The following is a 19,102-nucleotide window of genomic DNA, read 5'->3' as shown; positions in this document are numbered from 1 at the left end:
TATTATAGTTAATATATTTGTGTATGCTGCGCTTTATTCAGTCATATTTTTGTACAATTCCTAACCCAATCCTAAATGCAATTTTTAAAGTAAAAAACTTCCAATTTTTGTAATTTTAGCCTGGAACACAGCTCCGTTGAAAGTCCAACCTCCCCCCCCAGGTTTTGGTTCTTATTATCCAATGAACAACAATTCGGTTTTCCTTAACTTGATAATATTATATTTAATTATTTATAATATCTTTATCTTATACTAAATAAAACACAACAATTATTATTAAAGAAACTATTTCTTATAGGTATATAGAAATGTACAAAATAAAGATAAAGGTTTCAATATTATACCTAAATAATATAATATATCAAATGACACGTTCTATGATGGCATTACCTATTACAAAAACTATTGTCCATGCGGTGTCATGATTTACGTTTATTGACGTTCAACCATATACCGCCTTTCGGGCACGACAGGAATGACGCTGGTTCGAACTCGATGCGTGCACTGGATTTGTCGCTCAGCGTCACCAAATAGCTGTGTAGGAACTGGGCCATCGCCAGTTTCATTTCTAACATGGCAAAACGCATACCTGTCCAAAAGAATAGATACAACTTACTGGAATAGCATTCTAATTTCGGTGAAGTACATTTAGGGCAGCAGTGGGGTTAAATGTATGTACAAGTTATCTTATAAAAATATTATTTATTTATTATGATCGGTGATGTAAATATTTTGGCTCTATTTTTAAGATCGATAGACGTTTTTGGTTTTTTTCTGCTTGTCTTTGTAAATTGTCAAAATCACGAAAATGTGTAAGTTATTTAGTAGTTAAGAATTCATAACATTTTTAAATTTAATATCTCGGGCTCGAAAATTGAACACAAGATCCCTTATAAGGGTTTTTCTTAAGAGGACTTTACACCCACATGGGGATGTCTCTGTCTTAAAAATGTACAACATACCAAAAACTGCAGTTTTTCGCGGGATAATAGAACCACTCAGTCTGTAGTTCTAGTAGAGATACTAAAAGTTTACACGATATAGAAGATATTTCCTGTATTTTCTTATTTGTTTTATATAATTAATAAAAAAAAGTTTTAATACTTTTAAAAATCTGATATTTTTACGTTTTTCAAACTTAAATCACTTTTGATATATTGGCTTTGTCGAAAAAATAAAAACTCTACGACACAGAAAAAATTATCTTCTATTCATGACGAAAGTTTGGTTTCTTAGTTATTACTGTAGCCGTCTTGGTTCTTTCCCGTGCGACACAGGTTTTGCTATGTTTTACATTAGAAAGACGGGTACAACACATGTGGGTGGGGCGTCCTCTTAATCAATTTAGGGAAGTATTAATAAATACTATTAATTTAACGAATTAGTAAAATAATAGGTTACGTAGAGCTAACTATTGTATAATGTTAATATTAAAATATTTCTGGCAAATTTGTTTTGAAAAACGTACCTATGCATATGCGCGGGCCATCGCCGAACGGCAGATAAACCCCAGCGGGTCTCCCATTGTCGCCGCCGCCGCCGTCGCTGTCTTTGGCGAACCGGTCCGGGTCGAAGGTGTCTGGTTCCGGATAGTACTGTGGGTCGTGATGTATCGCGTACACTGGTATCAAAACGGCTGTGCCCACGTCCAGGTCCAAGTTTGTTCCGGGAACCCTGAATTGTTTGGTACATACCCGGGCTAAAGCCTGTACTGGTGGATATTTTCTCATCGTTTCTACAGTAGGCAGGGGTTAGGTTCCGGGGGTACATAATATGTTGCGAGGCATTGGTATAATGTTTTTGGTGGAGTGACCGAAAAACAATCAAAAAAATCCGAAAAATTACACACACATCAACGATTTATGTTCGTTATAATATTAGGTAGTATAGACGTATATTTTGAAGATAATAATACATGATATAATATGGTTTTTTATTTGTTGTTGTCAAAGCAGAGTCAAACTTACTCGAATTTAGAGGATACATTTGAGTAGTGCCTTAAAAAAAATAGAAGGAGAAATACGAGTACATCGGTTCTCCCCCCCCCCCCCACACACACACACCCACACAAATGCACATACAAAGAAACACATAAACAAATTACGCCACTGATTCATCACCCTCGCCTACTGGATTTTCGAATGTCAAATAAGCCGTCTGAGTCTTGGCCGATTGTGCTATACTTGTACTATCTCCTTGCTAGTATTGCATTATATATTTGCATATTACAACTTAGGTTTATTAATATGCACTGCGCGTGTGGCTTGCAAAAAACGACGGTCGAGCGCAATGCGGTTACTTGCCTTTCAGACATTGTTCTAAGTAGTTCATCGACGAGATTGCTTCATAAGAGAACGGCAGTCCATACGTATTGGCTGTCTTTTTGATTTCGTCGTACACCCTGTTTTGAATGTCCTGGTTGACGGCCATCTCGTGCAAGCAAAAACTCAGTGTCGTGGACGACGTCTCGAAGCCGGCCAAGAAGAACACGAACACCTTTGAAATCCAAGTTTACGTAAGTATTAGTATACCCAATATCATTCTATTATCATAGGCGGAGATTTAGTTGTAATTTAGGTAACTTTCCTTTTGGTAATGCGAATCGTATATTCTCCTCTCCACCATATTAATGTTCTAAATACGTTAATCTTTATTATGAATATTACCTATTGCTTATTGCTCAATAAAACATATAATATGTCAGTTGATAATTAATCTAAAATAGGTTAGGTTACCACACGATTTGTGTAAGTATATAGGTATACCTATAAAATGTCAAAAATTAACAGTAAGGAACATTTTTGGGATAATGACATAAGAAGGTATACATTTTTCAAAAAAGTAACAGTTGTTTTCAAAAAGTAAAAAAGGTGTACAAGTGGGTACCGCTGTGTATATCATGTGTCTTGTGACCGTGTGGGTCACTATTCCATGATGGATGTGTTATGTGTTAAATTTGAGTTCAATAATTTAAAATAATTGTATACGAAATACGATTTTGAATGTAGACGGTTTTTCAGCCTATATATTACTAAGTACATTTTATGGTATTATATATTTCCTAATTTATTTTACTATTTGTAATACAGTAAGGTTGAATTAATTTATGTAGAAAACATTGAATTTGAAAATGTCATTATAAAACTATAAAATATAATAATATACTTCAAATTTGTTTAGTCATAGTACTTAAGACAAACCTTGTTTTACTGAGCGCAATTCATTGGTGTATGAAAAGGTAATTTTAAGCGAAATTGGTAAACTCCCATTAAAATAACTTTTGAGGAACCTTACTGTGGACCATGTATTCCATATTATATAGGTATTATGTATTTACTTGAGCGGCGATCAACTCTTCGGTGAGTTCAATGGAATTAATCTCGCTTTGTGGATGGTGATTTTGGTTTTTAATCTCAAGCAACAGCTGTATGAAGTCGTTCCGACGCACTCGGTTGGTGTTCCGGAAGTCGATTGTCTGCTTTACGATGCCCATGAAGAACTGTTGTACTTCGGCCGGGAACGTGCGAAGTTTCAATGCCTTGAAAAGTTTTGGGAAGAACACTCGGACCATTTTAGCCAACGCTAAAGACGCGGAAGAATTGAGCACCGCACATCCCATCCGTCTGAATTCGGATTGCGAGTCTTTCAGCGAATTGCATTCCAGTCCGAACGCACACGTGCCAATCACGTCTGTAGTGAATTTGGCTGTTAGGTCACGAATTTCGAATTCTGTCTTTCCAGACTCAATAGTTGCCTGCAGATGAACCACAAAACGTAACACAGAGTTTATTATATTATACTTATTGGGATTTATTATTTAATATTATACATAGACTGAAATACTCTACTTAATGATTGGATTGATTTATTATGTAATATAAGTGCCAAGGTGGTATTATTGCTGTTATATATTTCAGCTTTAATAAGTATACCTATATATTTTATATTATTTTTAACAGCTTACATAAAATACTAATAATATATTATTACAGGTACATAAATATCATTATGATAATTCAATTATTTGTAGATTTAAAAAAAAGAGACACAAATTAAAGATGAAAATGTGTGTTAAGTAAAAAAAATCATATTAAATATAGAACTACACTTCTAGCACAACTACTTACATCCATGTACTCAATAAGTTGCAACCCGCAGCCTTGTAATAGTCCTAACATACTTTTGATTTTACCAGAGCTGAATGTGGGCGTGAGCTTTTGTCGGAGAATCTTCCATGTGTCGCCCTCTAAATTGACTAAATGTCTGGTCAACGGTTCCCTGTGACCGTCGTACAAGAATCCTCTGTCCGTGAAATGTGAGAAGCTCTTCACCAGAAACAGCCGAATGGTTTCTGGATCGCGGAGTAGTAATGTCGGTGTCTGTAACTGGTACATACCCACAAACTTTTCACCAGGAAAATCACTGTAAAAAATCACCACAATATTGTAGACCTTTATAAGTTGAAGGTACATGTTGTATCGATTATATAGTTAATGTAGAATAATTGTATAACTGTTAACTTTTAAGTATTATACTAATATGGTGTGGTCTTTATATAGGTGTCATACAACCTATACTGTATTCATCAGGATCAATAAGACTTTATTTTTACTACATTTGTTTCAAACTATTTTCTGCATGGAAGGAACACATTTGTTTACTATGGAATTATATGGTATTAGGTGCCTAAAATAATATTTTACGTAGTTGGCGTACAACTAATCTTAAACAGTTCATTTTCGTGTCATTTAAATATTTGAAGTTGAAAACCAAATGTTAATTTATTAATTTCTAGCAATTATAGGTATCTGTATTGTTTTTTTTAAAAATGCAAAATAAATAGTACCAATCCATTAGGCAGGTACCTCTGGTACCTAATAATAAAGTGCCGAATTGTTCGCATTTCATTAATATGCTGAAATCCTACAGGGAATATTCAGTAATAAATACTGAAGCCACAGTGGTCTGCTGCATATTTATGAAATCATCATCATTATTATACAATAAAATCGAATGTGTAGTTATTCGCTGTATTCCTATAATCAATCTAAAATAACTATTTCCTCGGGGGAGGCAAGTTTCCTCGGGTATACAATGGTTGCGCCTTATACAATAATATACAATATACCTACTTGTAAATATTTTTCAAACACTCGCCCTGGGTCATTCTTAGCGTCACATGGTCTTTGATATTACCGAATAGCGGTACGGGTGTGGCAAACGTCACTGACTTCGTCTTCCAATACTTGTATGTGGAAGTCGTATACTTGTACAGGAAAAGAGCCACTGCCGTACAACATGCCACGATTATGACAGCCGCTGGAAACATGATGCACCTCTATATATTGGTGAGTCGTGTTTTTGAATCTAAAAACAGTGTGTATAAATTATGTTGTTTATTGTGTATTGGATATAATGTCATGTATAAAGTATATTTTGTATAACTATACACTATCTTCCACTAGTAATAAATGATGCAGACATGCAGTCTAACTGTCTAAGGCATAGAGCATCTATAGCGAATGGATAAATCTACGGTTTTGGACTTTTGGCATATTTAAATATGATACAAGTTTGAGAGTAATAATATTGCAGTAGGCTATTAAAATAGACATAATTTTTTGGTACTGCCTTCAACTTTCGTATTTGCATCGTCAACATGTTTGATAGTTTTATACAATTTTCTCGTTATTACAGATTGATTGAAAAGTGTTGACGATTTAAATGTACCTAGGTACCTATAATATATAGGTAGTAATGAAAAAATAATAAATATATATTGGATTAAAATATTGCACAACAAATTTATGGGGAATCTTTTATTACATTTTAAAATATTAGATATGAAAAGGAAACAACTTTATGAATTTATCACTCAAAAAAATTTGCCAATTATCCTGATTTTTACGAATTTTGTTAAATTTTTTATATTTCAGAGGCTCATAAAAAAATATTGTGGGCTTACGCTCAACTTTTTTTTAAATTTCTACTAACAACTTACGAGAAACCTTGTATTAGATTCAATTTTTTTACTGACATTTATTAAAAATGACCTAATCAAAATTGAAAATTTCGTATGATTACAAGTAGCACAACAGGAGTCTAAATATTTAAAAAATTGTATACTCGTATAGTGTATAGAAAAATGCTAATATAAACACTCAGTCAAATACACCAACTAAATTCACTTTCTCACCGGAAAAGGTCCTGAAGTTTTGAAAATCAAAGCATTATTTCAACTACTTATAATGTAAACAGACACACACAAAAAAAAAAAATTATAATTATAAAAGCGCACATTGTAAAATCAATACAATCATCGCTCCGCTCAGAATTCAAAATTATCTTTAACCATGTTTGTGGCAGACATTATTACATGAACGCATTTTATTTTCATACATTGATATACCTATACACGTTTACAGTCAATTTGAATATTTGATTAGGTTATTATGTACAACGATTAAGCTGCCCATACAAACTGTTTGATCATCTTACATTTAGAATGTCATAACCGTGTTCCTCGATAACACTTATAAATACAAACATGTTGAAAATAAATAAGTAAAACTTTTCTATCGTAGCATTTTTGGACTATTGATGGGAGGGAGATGAGTCTGGAGGAGAAACAGCCCTTTAAGTATAATATTATACTATAGTTTGTATTTTGTTTAAGACCGTGTGTTGGAATTGGTGGCGTATATAAATGAATTATTTTCACTATGGGCCAACTGGCAAACTAATTCTTAAATACACTTCCGGAAAATTGGTAGAATAGTTTTATATATGATTTTGTGTACCGACAAATCTTGGCATACATTTTGTAATTCCGAGGTCATTTGCTACATTAAGTGAAAATTTAAATACTTCTTTAAATTCTCTCTCGACATTTGATCTTATCTCACTGATGACTGATTGAACAACTTCTATACTTTCAACAGCTGTCATATATCAATATTAGGTTTTTGGAGATAATAGATACTTAGTATGTTATACCAAACAATTTATCAAGAGTAAATTAGAGTGATAATAACTTCAAAATCACAGATATTTTTATGGAACGATTAACCCATTGAACATGTCTTTATTGATATTCATTATTTGTTCTAGAGATGCGACAATAGGCAACATATTATCTTGAACTTGTATTTGTATATAAAACAATATGCAAAAAATGTTTTAATTTAATTTGAAATTTCACTATGTTGCCGGGTCTAGGGGGTCCCCTCCCTATATACGCCACCGGTTGTTTGTAATGTCCTATATGGCTATATATGAATTGTACAGTTTTAAACATTTAACGTATATAATTTCTGACTTTCTGTTATTCGTTAAAAACGGTTTCTAAACGTAATATATTCAAAATAGGTAGGTATATTTGATAGTTAAGATAACATAATTTGAATTAAAGGAAATGCACTGATCGCTATCCCACTTCAACGTGCCAAATGCATGTTTTATATTCTGTACCTGCATAAACAGAAACGTTCTGAAATTGATTACATTAATTAGGCCTGATTTATAGTTAAGCATGTGCTGTGTCCTGTATGGTATACACGTTTTTTTACGAAGCGTGTGAAGAATTTTGTACTCCTAATTTCTATATATATCCCATAGAATGCCATATTTTACGATGTATGTATAATATTATGATAAACGAACACGCACGACTATACATAAAAGGGGTCAACACGAAAACATAATCGTGATGGATTTGTATTGCTTTCTTGCTTTATTTTATGTGATTTCTCACAGTTTTATAAAGCTAAATCTGACATTAAGTTATTAATTTTTCGGATAAAATATGTATTACAGGAGATTCATATATACTTCTTTTTAGGGCTAGAACTTGAAAAATAGATCTTATGGTTTATGGAAATCATTTTAAGAATTTTCAATTGGTTTTCTAGTAAATTGTTAAAATCTTGTCAAGGTAAACTATTACAGAAATTAATAATTATTTAACTCGCAAATTTCCACCAATTACTTTTTTAAACCAAACATAATATTTCAAAATGGATGAAATTACAACTTTTAGTATTAAATATTGGATAAAAAAAATACAAGTTTAACGATAGTACCTATATGTTAAGATGTTTTTAATCGACTATTCTTTTTATTATATAGTTGTTCACCGCATAAATAATGTTTATATTATTGAATAGTTATTTTACCAATTTTATTGTTAAAAAATGTAAAAAACTATTTTTATATTAATTTCAGATTTGAAGAATTTATGTGTTTAGGTAAGATTAATTCTGGTACATCCAATCTATGTGTATAAGATCCAAAAAATATTAACTCACAATTTATTTTTATTTGCTTTAAAATATACTTAGACACGTGTAACTTATAATATATAACATACTGATGAAAACAATAATCAGTTTATAGATTCGTCAATCATAATTCATTCGTACCTATCAGACGAATATAAGTTTATAACAAATAAACAAAATTATGGATATTTTTAATACAAAGCCTCATTAAGTAGGTATAGTATATTATATTAATATTTCTTATGTTGCACTCAATTTGAAATCATTTCAATGGATACAATCGTGCTGTATACATAATTTGCGATTGTTCCCATTTTACAATTTCTGATAGAAATCTTTATTTTTTTTTTCAGTTAATTTATTGCGGAATTTAAACATACCTATAACTTATAGTATAATGCGTAAATGTATACTGTATTAAAGTAAACCAAGCTCTGCTTAGAATATATTTGTTGTTGCTTTCTAATTAAAAATCTAAATACAAAAGTGGATCTTTCTCAGTGTGAGCGAAATGGGTTATTATCATTTCGAAATGAGACTAGCGTTCAACACATAATATATTACCGAGTACCTATTGAAGATATCAATGTATTTTTTCTTGGCAATATTACACAATATAATTTTCTTTTTTTTACCCGTACTTCAAGAGAACGGCCCTGAGCTGGATAAAATTGAAGTTTATATACAACATTATCAAAGTATTTCACCATTCAAATTTAACGTAGTATAATATTATTCATCAAATTATAATATTAGAAAAAATGTGATTATTCTATATAATTCTGTTTTACAAAAACAATTAATTAATTACGTTTACTTTGGATTACTATGCCGATTTCGACAATTTTACATCTGGCAATTAAATAAGAATTCAAATCGTAAAACCTTGGCCCAAAAACGTCTATATAGATGGTAAAGTGAAATTAAAAAGTAAGTGTGTGTAATTATTTTAATCAGATGCCTAAGTACCAACCATCAATATATTTTATAAAAATGACTTTCAGATGTAGGGCGCTCAAATTAAGATTTGTGACATAGCTGTGTAATAATGAGTTTTAGGCACTATAATGTGGACGTTTGGACATCTTTATCAATATTATTAATTACAGTTGTTAGATCGAAGCGTTAGATATTGTACCAAACAATAAGTTATCATCTATGTACGATCTATACTATAGTTTGGAAGATCTCATAATAATATTTGCAATCAGAAATTGACAACTAGCTGTATTCACACGAGTTTTTCAGCGAGGTCCAGTATTCATAGACATACACCCAAGGGAGTGTAGCGCTGAAAAGTTTCTGGTGTCAGAGAGGGAAGGACAGTCAAAGAGCTTACCCAAGCTGGAACGTGCATAACAAGTTAATGAGTTTAGTAATTAAATTATAATTATTAACTTGTGATGATTTGTGTAGGTACCTACATCGCCTGGTAGATTCATTTTACGACGCAGCGCTCGGATATTTTATCACTTATCAGGATCGTTGCATAAATAACTAAGAAGTACATCTATAATGCACTAGGTACCTAACTGGTAACCTAATCGGTGACCATAGGTACGAAATATGAGTACGTCGGTAACTGGGGAGTATTATACATAGACATATTAGTATGTCTATGGTAAAGTGACATACTTATGCCGGGTTGTTTGAACAATCAATAACATTTATTGAACCAATAGTGCTCTAAATTGTGGTCCCTTAAACGTGATTAATTGGCCCGCGATTGGCGCATTCAATTTTAGAGAGCCATTAAATCAATTTATTTTTTATACATCCCGGCATTTACAATATTTGTATAAAAGGTTGCCATATTCTATATGAATTGGAAGAGATGTCTTAAACGCACTTTTACTTGCACGGTCGTATTATATATTTATTTTATATTACCTACTATCGTTATTAATTTACTATCTTTATTATATATATATACTGAGTTACAATACATTGCTAAGCTTAGGTTGCTGCCCTACAGTATTGCAGCAGATATCAGTGTAACATTTTACCATTAGAATTTAGATTGTTTTAGTTATTATATTTGACGCACACAGTGAGTTATGTATAAATATACATTTTGTATCTATCAATGAAAACAGGTTTTTACTTTTTTCGATAGTAAAATATTGTGGCATAAACTAGTGAGTTGAGTGCTCGTTTTTGTAATATTATTAATATTAATATTATATTATTGTTGCAACGAGCTCAAACTTCTGACACGGCGGCGCCGCGTGTGATGACGAAAACGAATGTTCCATACATAATGATAGACTCTACCCACCTGTTAGAAATGTCGAATTCCATACATAATAATTATCTAAAAGTAAAATTTGTATGTACATACGCATGTATCATATTATAGTGAATCGGGTCAATAATCAATTGTACGTTGATAGCATTTACCCACTATAGAGTTACCGAGTGACTATGGTACAATGTTATATTACATTTCGTTATTTGAATTGCTGAAAATCCCACTTATATATCGTGTAAAATCTTTGAGTTTTTACCAACTCATTAAATTTAATTTATCTCATTATTTCTATATACATATTAATATTCGAAATCGATGCATTCGAATTTTTATTTTCATTGGGTAATCAACTCGCACCCATTCCGCATAAGGAATATCGAGGTGGTTAAAACCGTCGATATTATCTTTTATGCCTATCGTTTTCAATGGTTGGAATGACTAATTGAAGGAATGAGAATCGTTTTTTTTTTAATGGTGAATGTTGCTTTACGAATTATGTTTACACTAAAACCTTAATTTTAGATTTATCGCAATATAACGGAAATTTTTATAGTAGATCGCCTAAAGTCATGACTAGGACTCAAGTTTATGTGTATTTGTGTAACCAAAATATGTATTTATACAACAAAACTATGTACATAAATATGTGGTTAAAAGTTCCAAATATGTATTATCAAAAAAAACTGATCTGCTAAAAACATAGATATAAATATGTGTTCAACAGTTTAAAATATGTGTTATTTAAAAATAATAATAATTTCTAATAATATAATTATTAAATTTAATAAAAAAAATGATTATTTATCGAACTATCTTGGTTAAAATTTATTCTAACAGGCATTTTTAAATTTTCAAATTCAAAAGCTTGCCGATTCTGTAGAAAAATTTCTTTATACGTATAGCCACACCAAAAATATGTCCGGTCGACACCACCGAACTGACGATATTATACTACAGTGCTACACAGGTCGTAAACTATTTACACAGGCTTTCCTATGATAAGCGTTTAAATACTCTGAACTCTGAAGAAAACACGCCGAAACAGTTAATTTGTCTAAATAAAAGAGAAAAAATTAAATAGTTTGAAATATGTAAAAACATGTATTTATCACAAAATATGTAAAAATATATTGTAAAATCAAATACAGCTCATATTACCAAAAATCTTGTGAAAGGATTTTTTTACTTGCGAAATCAGTTTATCATGATATACTGAAAATATTTATTTAAGTATTAATCTAAGCATTCTGAGCCTTAGTCATATCTAGAGACCTGATTTTTACATCTTTTTATTGTGAGTATGCAGCTTCAATTGAATAAGCTTTCTCGAGGATTCATTTACCTATGAACTGATATACAACATTTTTTAGGGCATAAAAAAGAACATTTCAAGGTTAAAGAATATTTATTGTAACTAGGAATATATGGCCATGTTGGGATTTAATTTTGAATATTTTATTAAAAATCTAATGGCTTATCAAAAAATGCAAAAATATTTTCATTATAATATCATATTTATCATGACGGAATGACACAAAGTAATAATGATAAGAAATTAAAGACATAACATTGATAAGAAAATCAATTATTCTCTTAGATTCTATAGATCTCTTATCTTATACTCATTGACGGAGCATGGCAGTCTTGGTTAGCACTGATCGAATTTCGCACACTTCTGATCAAATTCTTTAATTAATAATAAATATTATTAGGTGTACTAACTACTAGCACAGTAGCCACTAGGGGTCAAGTTTTGGTAAATTAAAATGCCAAAGAATCCTCTTTACCCCTCTACTTATTATTTTTTGAATTCATAAGGCTAAATTATTTAAATTGCAGCTGCTTTAATAGATACTATTATTCTGTTATTCAATGATAAATAATCCTTTTTTTTATTTTAATTATTTAAAACATGTTATTATTATTGTTTTTTGAATTCATAAATCTTAACTTAAGGTATGTAGCTATGTGCTACAATCAAACATCTTAAATATAATTAAACAAAATAAGTACACGAGTATAATATCACCATAATATTATAAATTATACATGACTGTTTGAATAATTTTTTGAAAATCGGGATTAATTTAACAATCTTATAATTTTATAAACTGCTACTTTTATTTGATTTTAATATATTTTTATGAAAAACAATATTTATGCATATAAACGATTATTTCGATGAAATTATAGAGCATAGAAACATCTTATTTTCAAAATTTTAAGCTTATATAAATCCGGTCTCTAGTCATGGCATATAAATGTCTTATGATACAAGACATAAGACGTACACACAATCACAACTTATAATCTTTCACTAACAGTAATATAGTACACAAAAATAACCAAGAAATGACAAGTACATATTTTAATGCCTTGTTTTTCTATACATCTGAATAATTTCGGAATTTGTTAAATTATTTTTGGGCGCATAAAATATAATTTGCATTCAAATATATATGACTGGTATATGCTGAAGTATACAGGTAATTCACCAATCTTGCTCACTCCCATTTTTTTTAATAATGAATTTATTCAAATTATGATTTTTGGAATTATTAAATATACTTATACAACACATTTTTTCACATTCTTAAATTTTTTTTCTACTTCTTAATAGGACTAATAATTTTGAAGTGAAACTAAAAAATGTATTTATATTTATTTATATTATTAGGTGTTAGTTACGTAAATACGAGTGGGTGATAATACTTTGGCATACTGCACATATTGAGTATTTATATATTGTATATAATATGAATGTATACTGATAATACAGTTATTCTTATAAATTTTAAGGGACCTTTGTCAAGTACAATAATTGTTTGGAAATTTATTAGAAAACGGCTTTTTTTGTCAAATCCATAAATATTACTACCTATAATATTGATATAAATTATAAATATATAATATACCTAATATTAAACATTCGTTGTGCTGGGTATAGTTACTAAATATATAAATTACTCATTAGCCCTTACGATCTAACGATGTTATTTTTTAGTAATTGAATTACTGGTTAAAACCTGACAATTTTACACATTGTTCTTAAGTAAATAATACTGAAATCATAAATCATAATAAAAATTCTAATCACAATTTTTCTTAATAGACATTTGAAGCTCAAATTTTGACGAAATCACATAATATGTAAACAAAGAAAAACGATGTTAGCACAGAATAAATTAATGATGTTGGTGTAAACTTTGTTGTAAATTAAGAACATTATTCGTGGGGACTTAAAACTTTTACATAATATGTTATGTATTTAATTACCTATATGCAATGGTATAGATATTTATGGTATAAATATTTTGTTAATTTGAAGCTCATTTATACCACGAAGTTATTGACACTGTTCCACGGTAAGGTGGTATTGACATACAAGTTAATAATAATAAATACAATTATAATTTATTTATAATATAATACATTTGATGTGTTCTGTAAAAATTAAATCGACCTATCGCAATACTGAAATTTATTACTTTAATATAGCAATAACAAATTTAAAAAAAAAATTAAGAAATAAACTTGATAAATATTCTGACAGATAGTCTTCGCTCAGAATCGTTTTTTTGTATATACAATATCATTTTCAAATATCATTGAATTCAAATTTAACACAATCCATTACCCAATCGATACCTACCGTACGATAGAGAAGTACTCACTTGCCTACTTTTTTTAAATTAATTTTTTAGTTTATTAAATATTACTCTTCCATTTCAATTTATTTTAAACACCGTACAAATTTCTATAGAACAAAACATCATATACAACTGCATTAACAAACAACTCATGTGTACGTATGATTGTAATAATATATTAAATTACAATTATAACTTTACAATATACTTAAAATTTACCGATCATTATTAAATGTATGAGTACCTACTAAACTTATTTTTATAAGCTGATTACCGATTAGCCATATTAACTGTGTAGATGAGATAATCTTGATACGGCAAGAATTATTGACAAGATGATAAGAGAGTTGGATATAAGTAAGTGTTTTTAAAATTTTGAATTACAATCAGAAAAGGGAACAATATTTTTCTATAGGTATTTTATTTATTAGTTATTATAGTTCCGTAGGTATTTTATTACTGTAAAACAATATTTAAGCAATGCCAGTTAATATGAACAAATTGAAAAAATCTTTTTAAAGTTGGTAATTTATTTATTATAATTTAAGTTACAGCTCAACCCATTATTTGTTTTTTTTTAAATGCATAACATAGGTGTATATTTGATTAGTATGAATTAATTTCACCATACATTTTATTTCACAAGGGGTAATTATTTTGTAACTCAACTCATTTACCATTTGAAAATTATATATTCAACTCTGATTTTATTATACAGGTAATATTTTTTTAGCATGATATGAAATTTAATCGTTCGGAATATACTACCTATGGAGTTTGAACAGTAATTATGTGGTAGCGTTCTTCTTTGGATTTTGCCGTCGATCACTGCAGAAGCGCGTCACAAAACAAATGAGTTTTAAACTTGACGATTAAAATCCGAGAATTTAAATACATACCAGAAAATTATTACTATCATTAACTTGGTTCGTTTTCAATACGGAGATAAAACCCATGAGCTCGCATATCATACACCGTAAGCACACAAACTTGTCTTAATGGTGCAAAAAATGAGCGGTCGTCGTGCAATCGTCCGGAACTCGACTATAAAAAAAAAATATACTTAGGTATAAACTATTATATTATCGGCTGCTGATGTTTGCGTGACACTCGGCGTCGGTCGTCGGACAACTGCGCACCGCAGAGAGAACATCCAAACGAAGATGACGATAAAATATTGATATCGTAACGTAGGTACATATGCGAGCGCGATGGTTGGAACCGGCTGATGACGAAAAGCAGGTCGAGGTGAATATAATATATATATAATATTAATGCATACAATACGTTTAATAACACCATAATGTATATACCTGTGATACAAAATGTTGTATGTATAACATTCGGACCTTGGATGGCCTTCACCCCGGTGCCGCTGTATTAATAATATATATATAATAATACCTATATTACTATAGTATTGTATAATACAGCATTATATAGCTTGATGCTGCAGAAGGTATCCAAGGTATGCCATCTCATACCACTTTAGCAGTCTGATGTTGAATATTTTTTAAAATTTTAAAACTTTTATTCTATCAATTCCACAAGTGACAAGTCAAACGAGTCCGATTTTTTTTTGTTTTGAAGTTATCATATCGGTGGGTAAAAAAAAAAAAAAACAATGCCTCGAAACCGGTTCCATTCGATTGTATTATAGTACCTAGCGAGAGTATATTATTATTATTATTATATATTATAATGTAGTACGATGTGTTCGACGAGTGATCTCTGTACCACTCGAAATTAAATCGTACTCATTCTAATGAGGCGACTCCTTTGAACGTGGACAGCAATTCATAATGTTCGGCAGTTGGTAAATACACTATACTTATAATATTACAGTATATAGGCTTTGTTAATTTGTTTCTTAAATATTGTTTCCGTTAATGTGAAGCTGAAAATAAAAGAATAGAGTGCGATCATCATTCTCACTTTTTTATTCATAAAAGAGAGACATACCTATAGATATATTATAGAGACACCACGTTGTTATGAAATGAGAATGCAAAATGTATGCCTTACAAATTTACAAATTTGTCATAACACTTATCATACAAACACATTTCAATAAGGTAACGGATTTGAATAAAACTCATTTATACTAATGCACTAAACGTGTAGGATATTAAAGTGCGTTGTATGCGCAACAATAATTTATAAGCAAACCAGAAAGGATTACATTTTTTGTATAATAAATCTATTTTTTGGTAAAACCGTATTATTGAGTAATATAATAAATCAAATTAAATAAAATATAATTTACCTACAGGCTACAGCAATCATCAAAGGTTTTGGATGTTAAGATTTCTTATTACCTCAATAAAAAGTGAACCAAATCAGTATTTGCGTAATAGTTTTATAATTGTGAGTTGTGACCTATCGGTTATTTTATACAGTAAGGTATGTGAATAATTATTTCTAGTCATAATAGTTTAAACTTTAAAGTATCTCGCTAATATAATTTAATTTGCAATAATTTAAACACTATGTTTAAAATAAAAATTATTTTGAGAAGAGTGCAGAGGTATATAATTACAGAATCCAGTTATAACTATTACCTACCTATACCTAATAGTGGATAATACTCATATTATTTACTACATATGAATTATGGTGAATAGAAGACCTGTTATATATATCATAATATTAGAGATAGTAGGTACTTGTATAACTTCATATATTTTAATAAACTGTTTTAAAAATGGTTATTTTGTTTGTAATTGTAATTTATAATTTTGTCATTATAAATAAAAATAAAAATTTCCTTAATTATACTTGATTTTCAGCAGTATTTTGAAATTGTACTTAGTTGTAGATATGGCATACACCTAAACTAATTTTACCTTATACTTCGTCTTGTATCTAAATTCTAAATTGCTTATCCATAATTTATCTACTGCTTATTTGTTAGTGAATTTGTTTTTCTACACTGATCATTAAATGGAAAGTAAATATTTACTGTGGTATAAGTATTATTATTAACTATAGTCTTTAGTTATTTTAATAAATGTACTATCGTTAAATACGTTACGTAAACACCTATGGTGGTTATATTTTTACTCTGATAACATACTATAATTCCAGCTGAAAATGTATTCTTCTAAAATTGTACGTACCTTGCGTTTGATAGTTAACAATAGAAATAAAGTCACCAAAAATATAAACAAAAATAATAAGCCACAATCTCAATCAGAAAGCAGTAAATGATATAAATGATATTTACATCTTTCACCAACCCCCCTTCTCCTCCAATAACTCTGCAACTGTAAATTGATGAAAATATTTTATTTCTCCAAACCGCTACTTCATTCTTACTGAATTTGAGATCAACTCTAGACAACATTAGTTCAATTGAAATTGACACACAAAGTTAGGAGCCATACACTCTACCAAACATACACCAAAGAAAAAAGATTCGCTGCCATAGACATTAGTAAAAGGAGTAATACAATATTCTGAATTTTATTATAAGCAAAGCACTTTCTGATGTCACTGGTCTTCATCCACCGACACTTGTTTCATAAATTTCATCAGCAATAAAGATATTCATGTTCTTTTCTGTTAGATAAATTACTAATATAATACATTATTGTACCAAGAACCTACTGCTACTGTTCTTTTTAGATCTTGAACCCCATAAGAACAATAATAATATTTTTAATATTACTTTGAACGAAAATAGGTATCATTCAAATTCAAATAAATTCAAATTTAATACCAACCATTGAAATGACTTGCCCAATGAAGAAACAGTATACACTTGACAACTACTATACTTAGGTACGAGTAGAGCAAGTTTTTAGTTACCTATATAATATTATATTCTATATTTTCAATAATATTGTAAGCTCAGTTACAACAAATACTCGTAACACTCGTAAATCGATCATAGTTATTAGTTGTACATAGTTATGTCATAATTAGGGCCCGGATTTCAATGCAAAGTGCATATTTTTTTGGTTGATCATATACAATGCTTTCTAAGTACATAATTCGTTCCATGTAACGAGGGTTTGAAAGCTACAAATTTTATTTTGCATTTTTTTGCATATTTCGACGTTTTTTCATTTTTAGAGCATTTTTAGCATTATTGGGTCATTTTGTTGGGTTTTAATGCATATTTGTTCAAAATAGATATAAAACTAAAAAAAAAACTACAAAAATATTCTTTTGGTCAATAGAAGGTCATTGGTGTTTAAAAATATTAAACATTATATTATTGTTCAATGCATTGCNTTTTTTCGATTTAGTTTTTATCTTATCTTAATCTATTATTGACTGTAGATGTTTAGAATGAATAATATTTCCTCTAAAACGGCCAAAACATGCATGTCGACATCATATCAGTCAATATTTAAAATTTTCAGTTTTTTTTTAATAAAATAATTATTATGTCTCATTTATAAATTACAATTTGTATATACAAAAAATATATGGCATTTTTAAGGTCATTTTAGTGGTAAAATGCATTTTTTAAGGGCATTTTTGGCTATTTTTTAGAGCATATCTGTATAGTTTTAAGTGCATTTAAATCCGGGCCCTAGTCATAATTAATGTTAAATCATATTAATATAATTTTAAGAGATTTAAAATTGTACCCTGATTTGGATTAATGACTAGCATTGCTGTGTACTTATAACTTTTTGCTTAGGAACTAGGAAGAATATAAGATTTAATATATAGTCACTCAAAACATTTGTGACCGAGTTTATAATTTGCCCTGGAAAAAAATGGTCAAATACTTCAATTGTATGATGAGTGACCAAATGTTAATTTTATTGAAGGATGATGGTAATATGTACGGTGTTGGACACAAAATAATATTTGAATAAAATTACTAACAACAATTTTTATTTTACAACAACACTATAGAATCATAAATAAAAAAGATTTTTATCACAATATTCACTAATCATTTA

The 19,102-nt window shown here is 29.6% G+C and overlaps 1 protein-coding gene across 2 annotated transcripts; it reads right to left on the bottom strand.

Annotated features, from left to right (window-relative positions):
• Window positions 1–418: 418 nt before the first annotated feature.
• Window positions 419–15,334, bottom strand: LOC111036874 (probable cytochrome P450 6a14). 2 transcript variants are annotated; one of them, XM_022319134.1, is made up of 8 exons: window positions 15,080–15,334; window positions 14,949–15,008; window positions 5,133–5,367; window positions 4,128–4,422; window positions 3,338–3,754; window positions 2,304–2,496; window positions 1,469–1,735; window positions 419–589 (listed from the first exon to the last, which is right to left on the bottom strand). In XM_022319134.1, the coding sequence occupies exons 3-8, from the start codon at window positions 5,327–5,329 to the stop codon at window positions 420–422; spliced, it is 1,539 nt and encodes a 512-aa protein (XP_022174826.1). In that variant the 5' UTR covers window positions 5,330–5,367; window positions 14,949–15,008; window positions 15,080–15,334; the 3' UTR covers window position 419. The 2 variants fall into 2 exon arrangements, with proteins under 2 accessions (XP_022174826.1, XP_022174827.1); XM_022319135.1 differs by having other exon boundaries at window positions 14,949–15,334.
• Window positions 15,335–19,102: the final 3,768 nt, after the last annotated feature.

The sequence above is a fragment of the Myzus persicae genome, unplaced genomic scaffold (genome assembly GCF_001856785.1).
Source record: "Myzus persicae strain clone G006 unplaced genomic scaffold, MPER_G0061.0, whole genome shotgun sequence".
NCBI classification, from domain to species: Eukaryota; Metazoa; Arthropoda; class Insecta; order Hemiptera; family Aphididae; genus Myzus; species Myzus persicae.
This window is presented reverse-complemented; position numbering and strand designations above follow the sequence as displayed.

Excerpts from the sequence above, each read along its gene's own strand:
- LOC111036874 (XM_022319135.1), bottom strand. The coding sequence starts at position 5,329 with ATGTTTCCAGCGGCTGTCATAATCGTGGCATGTTGTACGGCAGTGGCT. Across the intron at positions 4,423-5,132 it reads TGTTTGAAAAATATTTACAA|TGATTTTCCTGGTGAAAAGT; the intron begins GTAGGTATATTG and ends GATTTTTTACAG. Across the intron at positions 590-1,468 it reads TGGCCCGCGCATATGCATAG|GTATGCGTTTTGCCATGTTA; the intron begins GTACGTTTTTCA and ends TCTTTTGGACAG.